The 9652-nt window shown below is 37.5% G+C and overlaps 2 protein-coding genes across 3 annotated transcripts; one reads left to right on the top strand and one right to left on the bottom strand.

Moving 5' to 3' along the window:
- Window positions 1–676: 676 nt before the first annotated feature.
- LOC147278101 (WEB family protein (DUF827)) lies at window positions 677–2443 on the bottom strand. Of its 2 annotated transcripts, XM_086252424.1 has the most exons (3): window positions 2371–2443; window positions 2086–2276; window positions 677–1360 (listed from the first exon to the last, which is right to left on the bottom strand). In XM_086252424.1, exons 2-3 carry the CDS (start codon window positions 2233–2235, stop codon window positions 875–877), a joined length of 636 nt encoding a protein of 211 aa, XP_086108550.1. In that variant the 5' UTR covers window positions 2236–2276; window positions 2371–2443; the 3' UTR covers window positions 677–874. The 2 variants fall into 2 exon arrangements, with proteins under 2 accessions (XP_086108550.1, XP_086108549.1); XM_086252423.1 differs by lacking the exon at window positions 2371–2443 and having other exon boundaries at window positions 2086–2345.
- A 2921-nt stretch (window positions 2444–5364) lies between these two features.
- HXK3 (hexokinase 3) lies at window positions 5365–8195 on the top strand. The gene is made up of 9 exons (XM_086249753.1): window positions 5365–5798; window positions 6013–6163; window positions 6256–6438; window positions 6538–6612; window positions 6705–6860; window positions 6957–7052; window positions 7165–7295; window positions 7408–7489; window positions 7711–8195. Exons 1-9 carry the CDS (start codon window positions 5524–5526, stop codon window positions 8047–8049), a joined length of 1488 nt encoding a protein of 495 aa, XP_086105879.1. The 5' UTR covers window positions 5365–5523; the 3' UTR covers window positions 8050–8195.
- The last annotated feature ends 1457 nt before the right edge of the window (window positions 8196–9652 follow it).

Genomic DNA, 9652 nt, shown 5'->3' with positions numbered 1-9652 from the left:
TGTGGTTCTACTGTTTGCGATATCTTGTACATTAATTGAGAAACACAACCTTCATATATATCATATATGAGTACGACACATATATTTGTTTTGTTAAATGTCATCTTTGCTTTTGTTTGAGTTATTTATTTAATTATTTTTCTCTATGGCTGGGTGGGTCAAATTCGAAACAAGTTTCATAAAAAGCAAATTGACTGTTAACCAAAAAAAAAAAGCAAATTGACTCGAACAATATTGTTGCTCTGTTGTTTCTGTCTGGTCAATTCTGAGACAGATAGATGCATGCTAGATGAGGCTTGGATGCGACACTGGTTTATTTCAGCGACAGGATTGTGGGGGCAGACACTAACGCGAAACGACAACATCTACTCTCAGGCCGTCCGTGTATGCTTTATGAGCTATGATGTTGGACAACGGTAGGTTGGTCTTTGTTCAGCCCTATATTAATATGGCCCTATGGCCCATTATTATCCAAACGCATTGTATTAGGGGCCTATTCAATTAGTCTTCAAGGCTTAAAAACATAAGGGCCCGGATCCGTAATATTCTATTTTTAACACAAATTTTCATCAATTAAAAATGAATGAACAAAGAAAAAAAAAAACTTATGATTAAGGGGATCACACACACTAATTTATTTGGTACTTGATTAAATGACTCTCTTTCTTGAACATTTTCTTTTCACTGTTATAATTTGATCTTAACTGGAGCCAACTGTACTGGCTATACTTGCATAATGAAACTGAAAGATACAAAATACAATAATACAAAGGTGGGAAAAAAAGAGTTACAAGAATAAGCATTAATTCATGGAAGCAAGAAGAATATGTATATATGTTGCAATGTTTAATTGCACTAGTCATGTATTTGAAACTCAAGGATAGGCCACTTCTGGGGTTCCCTTCTTTTTAGAAAAGATCCCTGCTATGAGAGGAATCAAGGGCTTCTTTTTCTTCTTCTTGAGAGATGGGTGTCTTTCCAATCTTTCAACACCTTGTGGAATCATCAATTGAGCAAGAGAAGGTGGATTTGCAAAGGTCACATATCTCTTCTTCTGAAATTCAACTCCTTCTTCATCAGACCCTGGTTGTGTGTTGAATTCAAACTTGGTTGAGTCTTCCACAATCTTAACATCTTCAATCTCGGACTCTACAAATTGTCTCTCATATTCCCTTTCCTTCAGCTGATGGAGCTCTCTCTTTGTCCTTTCAAGCTCCTGTTTTAGAGTTGAAAGACAATTTTCCATCAGCTCACTTTCTTCTCTAGCTTTTTGAAGGCTCTGTTTTGTCTCCTCTAGCTCAGCTGTCACAGTTCCAATTCTGGATTGGCCATGCCCATTTTCATTTTCTTCACTCTGCATCTATGGACGTATAGAAAATTAGTGAATCCCTATCAGTGAACAATTAATTAGTCATGATACAAGTAATGCAACAAATAGTAAAGGGTGGATGCTTGCTTGTGACCCTTTCCAAAGTCTAAGTAACACTTATTTAATTAAATGATACGAGTGCATGGCAATAAGGTATATCTTCATTTGAAAGCCAAGAAGATTACATTCCCTAATAAAGCTGATTAAGGAATTAGGCCTAGTGATGATTTGGCATTAATTCTAAATATATTCCTATAAATATGTGAGACTATTCTAGAATATATGGTGCCATAATCATTTATTTATTTACCTTTATATTCCATCACTGATCACACATGATAAAGAATTAAAAGTAATAGCATAACAATTCGCTACAGGTCAGCACATAGGAAAACTTGTACTCAGCCACAAGCAAGCATAATTGACAGGACCAAAAGTGGAAATACAATTTGTAGATGGGAAATAAAAATTATAGAGCTCGTGCATGCAAATTATAGAGCTCAATAATGACCATCTCATTATCTGCAATGTGCAACCCTGAAGTTGAAACTTTGTCTACGAGGATTGACTGTCCTTCTTTTGATAAACAGAACCATATATATATATATATATATGCTGCAAATTGCATACTAATTAAGGTAATCAAAATGGTATATAAATTAAGCATATATAGGTGATGGAATGGAATGATGAATCACACACACACACACACACACCTGTTTGAGCTTGGAGGCATAGACCTCGCCCGCAAGAACTTTTTCGCCGAACAAAGAAACAGCCTCTTTGACAGAGCGGAATGGTTGCCTTGTATCAATCTCTGCTCTTTTCATCAGAATCACTCGCACTCCTCCACCTTCATTGTCCATGCTCGTTATATTAATTCACTTTCAGCGAAATTAAGAAAGAGCTACAAATAAATGACAACAAGGATTAATTTGGACATTAAAGAGAGAGAAAGAGAGATAGGGTGGGTGGTTAATTTAATTACAATGACTACTTACAAGTGAGAGACAGACAGAGAAAGAGAGAGTGTTATAAGAAGGAGGAGGGGACAGGGAGGAGCTTCGTTTCTTCGCGTCCACTGCACTAGAATTCTGTTATTTGTGAATGGGAAGGCGGTGGGTGGCAGGTCTTCGTTTTTTGGATGCTGTTCTTGGCAAAAGAGAGGGACGCTTCGCCTATAGCTTATACCCAACTCAAATAATCCCCACCAAATATTTCACTTTCCATTGTGAATTCTAGTCCAATGAATACAAACATGGTCCGACCCATAAACTTGCCTGTAAATTGGGTTGGGCCCAACCCACCAAATCCTGGTGGGCTGTGCTCTATATATGCTCACTATGATTCCTTTACCATTACCAATTTACCAACTAGACAGACTCCTTGCCACAAAACCAATGCTTGACGTTTGTAATATGATTCATTTGACCATTTTAAGCAACTTTATTAGAAATTAAACACAAAAACCAAACCATCAAACTGATAAAACACAAAAAGAAATGGCTTAGTCTGAACAGAAAGCCAAGTGTATCTGCATAGCTCCAAGCACTAATGCAAATTAACGCGAGCAACGAATTACGCCAACTGCAAACAAGCAATCTCAAACAAAATATTAACAAACCCAAAACAACCATGTACTGCACCAGCAAAACTAGAACCAAAAACAGAACACCTTGTACCAGCAAAACTAAAACCCAAAACAGAACGTCATGTACTGCACCATGGGGTAGCTGATCATTGAATTCTTCCTAAAAGTCTTGGAACAGGTGTCGGCCACCATGGGAGCTCAAATGAGAAGAAGTAACCATTAATATTAAGTTCCATATTTTCTGCAGCTAACTTTGACCACTCTCCTGTACGAATGTTGCACATAACAACATCTCCATCGATATTTAGATACAAGATATCTTCATTGTTGGGGTCAAAAGCGATCACCTCAACCACCAAATCATCATTATCATGTGGAAACATATCTTCGTCCAGCGAATATACACTCTTGTGTTTCAAACAAAACTTGCCAGCTACATCAAAGACCACCGAATCATGATGTTGATCATGAACATCTTCTTCTTCTTTCAACTCATAAACACATAGATTATCTGTATCGTCTAACCAGTACCGGAGCTCGCACATCCGCACACACCAAGGCACCGAACAAAACTGATCAAAGAGTCGTCTCCAGCTACAGCTGGGTCATTAAATTGAACCAGGCGACATTTATAATAATCAAGAACATCATCACCACTACTACCACTAGTACTAGAACTGTTAATGTTGTTGATCATGAATGGATCCAACCCAATAAAACAGCCACTCTTATTCTCAGTATACCAATACAACATTCCATTGAGAACAAAACTAAGCTGGTGATTGATAGACTCAAATGGTTCTGGAGATGACACAACCAACTCTTTCCATTCACCAGTCTCAAAAGAGAAGATCTCCACGTTTAATTTGAAGCTGGAATCATCAAATTTCTCAGTTTGTAAATGGTTAGGACCAGAAGCAACGATTCTGACAACCTTGCACCTATACTCAGCATGAACTTGCACATAGCTAGTCTTCCTCCTTGTTATAGTTTTTTTTTTTTTGGCCATCTCCTTGTTATAGTTATAATAGGGCATATCACAGAGGAATCCCACACTTACATATCTAAAGTGAGTAGGGGTGGGAGGATCGAAGAGCAACCCATTGCGCCGTGTATGGATTGCAGATGTTGTAATCACATTGATGGTACATGCTTGCACAACACAAGACTAAGTCATTATAAATTTATAAGTGCTTACCACAACTGGCTCTTCATTCAAACCGTGGGCAGTCATGAGTCTTTTCAACACCGGAAGCAACACTCTAGCAGAGCAACCCCAATGCATAATCCTAGTTGCAATTGGTTTTAAAAAGAAAAAGAAAAAAAATAGTAAACTTGCAACTGAAGTTACTGCACATCAGAAAATTAAAAAAACAAAAAATAGAACTAGGAGAGAAATAACTTTTTTGGACAAAAGCAAAACGGAAGAAATAACTCTTTTTTTCAACTTAAAAAACGACTTATAAAAAAGAAAAAAAAGAAAGAAATAAATCATGAAATAGGAAACTACTTAAGCTACCCTCATAAATTTATGGAATGTTTTTCGTACCTGGTCACATCTTCCTCGTACATTGGCCAAATTCTCATGCCTAAAGTCAGAATTTCTCAACAAACTTAGCAAAAAATAGCAACATGATGTGAGACTTTACTTGACCCATGATTATGATTTACGAATAGAAACATGGTTCGACCCGACCCAACCCTCTACCAACTACCAACTACCAAGACCAAGAGACGGTCTAGACTGAGTGGGCCCACAAACTTAAATTGGGATGGGCCAAAACCCACCAAATGGGAGACCCAAAGGACTTGTGGGCCGTGCTTTATGCTCATTGTTGACTATAATTTCCTTACCCTTGTGATTTTACCAACTAGAGAACTAAAAGAGATAGAGAGGAACAAAGGGATGATATGCTAGCCTAGCCTTTGTGTGTCAAGCATATCCTAAAGTAGTCAAGCACATGATCATGATGATTCCAATCCAACAATGGTGGCCAAAACTTAATATCATGTAAAGGATTCGAGAGAGATAAGAATCATCAGCCATCATCAATTTAATTATCATTATCATTATTCATTAATAACAAATAAGTTAATTTAAAAAAATATAAACTATTGAAGTGAGCATATTAGGATATACTTAAAAACGAGTGAAAGATGTCATAATCAATTCGACCTAACCAGACCAAACCGCTGTTGCGTTGTCCGCCCAATCCCAACCTCCGTCCAAACAAACACCTAGGTTCCTAACTTTTTCCCTTCCGCCAAATTCAATAGTCAATACCCACTACCAGTTAAAATGTTAAATAACCAAAAAAAAAAAAAAAATCCATATGACTGGAAGTTAACGATGAACGACGTGTTGCAGTTTAGGTTGTTAGACTTAGTAATAAAGTTTGATTTTCCATTTATAATAAAAATAATAAAGAAATAAATTTTGGAAACGAAAACTGTTGCAACCTTGCCAGTTGCCATCGAGAAATAATTAAAGAGCAACCAACACAACACAACACTATACTCTCACACTCTCTGTATCTTGTGTAGATCTTACCGTAATACAACAATGTCCTCCGTTGCTGCCACCTCCCCAGCCGTTGGATCCTTCTACCTCCGCCGATCACCTACGGCGGCCGTCCCTCGCTTTCGGATGGCCGTCCGATCTGCTTCCGTTTCCGTCACTCCGCTTTTGACTAAGTTACACAAGGATTGTGCCACTCCCTTGCCCGTCCTGCGCCACGTGGCCGACGCCATGGCCGCCGATATGCGAGCTGGGCTTGCCGTGGACGGTGGCAGTGACCTCAAGATGATACTCAGCTACGTTGATAGCCTTCCTACCGGGTAATGCATACGACGTCGTCTCTCAGTTACCTACCTGTTGACTTTTTTTGACCGTTTGTTCCTTTGTTTAATCATTAATGCCAGCTTAATTTGTTGACTTTTATTTTGTGAACAAAGTTCACAAACATTTCATTTATACTAGTAACTTACAAATATTGTAATGGTTTTGAAAGCTTTTCGTGTCAGTATTTTGATATGATTTGGTACTTGGTAGGAATGAGAAGGGTTTGTTTTATGCACTGGATCTCGGAGGCACAAACTTCCGGGTGCTGAGAGTACAACTAGGCGGCGAGGAAGAGCGTGTCATCGCCACTGAATTCGACCAAGTTTCCATCCCTCAACACCTTATGTTTGGAACTTCCGAGGTACAAGAATATAATATACATATATACATGTTAACTTGTCACATTTATATGTCATTTAAAAGTTGAAACAATTTTGGTTCTTCACACTGTAGCAACTGTTTGATTTTATTGCTTCCGGGCTCGCAAAATTTGCACAAAAAGAGGGTAACAAATTCCACCTTCCACAAGGTACAAAAAGGGAGATTGGATTCACATTTTCATTCCCAGTGAAGCAAACGTCCATTGACTCTGGCATACTAATTAAGTGGACAAAGGGTTTTTCCGTCTCTGGAACGGTTTGTGCTTCTATTCATTTATACATTTAGAGGTCTCTTGGGTTTATGTTAATAACTTGACATAATCGTAGTTAAGATATATGTTCAAACTGTTTACAGGCAGGAAGAGATGTAGTTGCTTGTCTGAATGAGGCTATGGAAAGGCAAGGATTAGATATGCGGGTGTCTGCCTTGGTATGCTCTTCTGCTATATATGCTATCAATCATCCTCTTTCAAATACCATATATACTAAATATGATGATATAAATGGTTGCATATATATTAGGTGAATGATACAGTTGCAACATTTGCTGGAGCAAGATACTGGGATGATGATGTCATGGTTGCTGTCATTTTGGGTACTGGAACCAATGCTTGCTATGTCGAACGGATGGATGCTATTCCTAAGCTAAACAGTCAGCTGTCTTCTTCTGGCAGAACGGTGTGTAATCTGATCCTAAACTCTTTTCTCTACTCTTTAATGTTTATGCTATAGCTTAAATTTATTTCTGAATTTGTCAAAATTACCTTGGCTCAGATTATTAATACCGAGTGGGGAGCATTCTCAAATGGTCTTCCTTTAACTGAATTTGATAGAGATATGGATGCTGCTAGTATCAATCCTGGTGAGCAGGTATGATATATACCTTATGTTTCTATTGTTAGTATCACAGTTTTCTTTATCATGCTAGTAACAAACCGATTGCATAGTTAGTACTAGTTGCTCATATTTCATTCATATGCAGATCTTTGAGAAAACAATCTCTGGAATGTATCTTGGTGAAATTGTTCGAAGAGTGCTACTGAAGATGGCTGAAGCAGATGCTCTCTTTGGTGAATCTGTCCCAGAAAAACTATCAGCACCTTTTGTACTCAGGTAACTTAAACTTACATTGTCTGATCAGAAGTTACCTTTAAGAGTTCAGAGATTACCTTGAAATCAAGTTCCTTATTATATGCTGAAGTATGTTCTGAATCGAGTTTTATAGGACCCCAGATCTATGTGCTATGCAGCAGGATACATCTAATGACCTTCAAGCTGTTGGATCAGTCCTATACAATGTAGCAGGGGTAAACTTCCAATGTTGTTCTACCCTTTTGAAATTCCATTAATATAATATAGAAGTGAATTTTGGACATGTGAATTTTTTACTGCTGAAACTCTGGTGAAGAAAAGAGTTCATACCATTAACATCACTATGCACAGAGTGAAAGTATAAATCAAAGCTAGTTTCAGCTTTCAATATCTTTTCCTCATTAATAATTCCTTCTTTCCTCAATCCTGAGATCAGGTTGAGTCCAATTACCATGCAAGAAAGACTGTGGTCGAGGTATGCGACACCATTGTGAAGCGAGGTGGCCGCCTAGCTGGTGCAGGAATAGTAGGGCTACTGCAAAAGATGGAGGAGGATTCAAAAGGTCTCATCTTTGGAAAGAGGACAGTTGTGGCCATGGATGGGGGGTTGTATGAAAACTATCCTCAATACAGGACATATTTACAAGAGGCAGTCACAGAAATTCTAGGCACAGAGATTTCAAAGAACGTGATCATAGAACATTCAAAAGATGGCTCTGGTATAGGGGCTGCTCTATTGGCTGCTGCAAATTCCAAGTATGAGTATGACTTGTAGGGCAAGAAAGCATTCTTGCAATGCAGGTGAAACCAACAAGGTAATACGTACATTATCATGTATTTGTAATTAGCCTCCGATTGTTGTAACTAATTTGTAATTTGGACTTGGCATTGTTTGGGGAATAAGATAGTGAATTAAGACGATGAGAATCTAGGATTCACTTCAATATGGTAATTCATCTGTAGCCTGTACAACTTATGAAATCATAATGCACTATTGATCCGTATGGTGCAATTTTTGCCATTAATCTCATCTGACAAAATATTATGAAGTAGTTTCTAGCCAATGCGTATCGACCCCCAGCTGATGAAGCTATGGCCCAAATGTAGGGTGACCACACACACAAAACAAAAAGAACAGAAAGAAAGAGAGAAACTCTAAAGAATACCGTGTTTCCCTACATTTAAAAACACTGAACTCTTGAATCTATCATTGAGTTGGTTGTTGCCTTCAAATTAATTCATAAGTTGAAGGGGAAGAAAACCTCTTCTGTTGTTGATCCATGACTACTGTACTTCTTGTGAGTTCTAAGTAGTAACCTTTAATTGCAACCCTTGGGGCTCATTCATCAAATGCAGACAGAGTTGAGAAAAATTGGAGAGAGAGTTGTGCAATTCATGAGTTATATTAAGTGATCGAGTTACATTATGTCATTATTGGTAGGATTTAAACTCAAGAAGGAGTGTCTGTGTTATATTACCTCTTAAGTTAGGAATATCTAACTTACCCAGGAATAGGTCATTAAAAAAAAAGTAGGTATATATTCACTAGGCCGAATGACATCTTTCTCCTCTATAAGCCCCTATTTCTCATCGAACACAATCAGTTTAAAAAAGTAAAGGGCTTCAACGTCAAAATAACTAAATTTGTTCAATAGCGGGTATGAGCTTAACTAGGCATTTAAGTATACTATGGGCTTGTTTGGGAGTACTTTTATAACCCAAGGCTTCTAAAAGCACCGTCAAACAAGCTCTAAAATGTTCGAAATGTAACTCACATGCTTCCACATGAATTTTTCGTCAATAATTTAAACGAAATTCATAATTTGTACTTAATTATTATTATGATAAAAGTACAAATTTCCTTAATTTTGGCAATTTTTTGAAATTATCAAAATTAAACTTTTTTTAGAAGTTAAAATGAAAAAGTCTATGATCGGTCAGATCACTTGCAAAAATACAGTGACAGATCGGTCCATTTTAATGAACTGAACGTTCGGCACAAAAAGCAAGAAACAAAATATAAAGTGGGCTATTTGTACAAAATGAACATTACAATCTTTTAGTTGAGCTTAGAATCGTTATCCGCTAAAAGAACGAGATAAGAACAAATTTCGTGAAAATACATACCAAAAGTGTGATTTGGCATATTCACTTTATACCGAACGAAAATATCCCAAGAGTTTGGACAACAAAAAACAAATCACCAAGAAATCTCTTTTCTTTAGGCTGCCGTCGTCGTCGCGTCGCCAATTAGAGCTCCAACACCACCATAGCCATGAGAGCGAGACCACCTCAGATTCAGCATTGTCAGATTTAATGGTAAAACTATAAAGATTGCATCTTTTTTCTTCCTTAATATCTGACTGCTATAAAAGTTT

This window comes from Dryas octopetala, chromosome 7, assembly GCF_963921425.1.
Source record: "Dryas octopetala chromosome 7, drDryOcto1.1, whole genome shotgun sequence".
Lineage (NCBI taxonomy): Eukaryota > Viridiplantae > Streptophyta > Magnoliopsida > Rosales > Rosaceae > Dryas > Dryas octopetala.
Note: the sequence above shows the minus strand (reverse complement) of the source record. Positions and strands in the feature narration are given on the sequence as shown.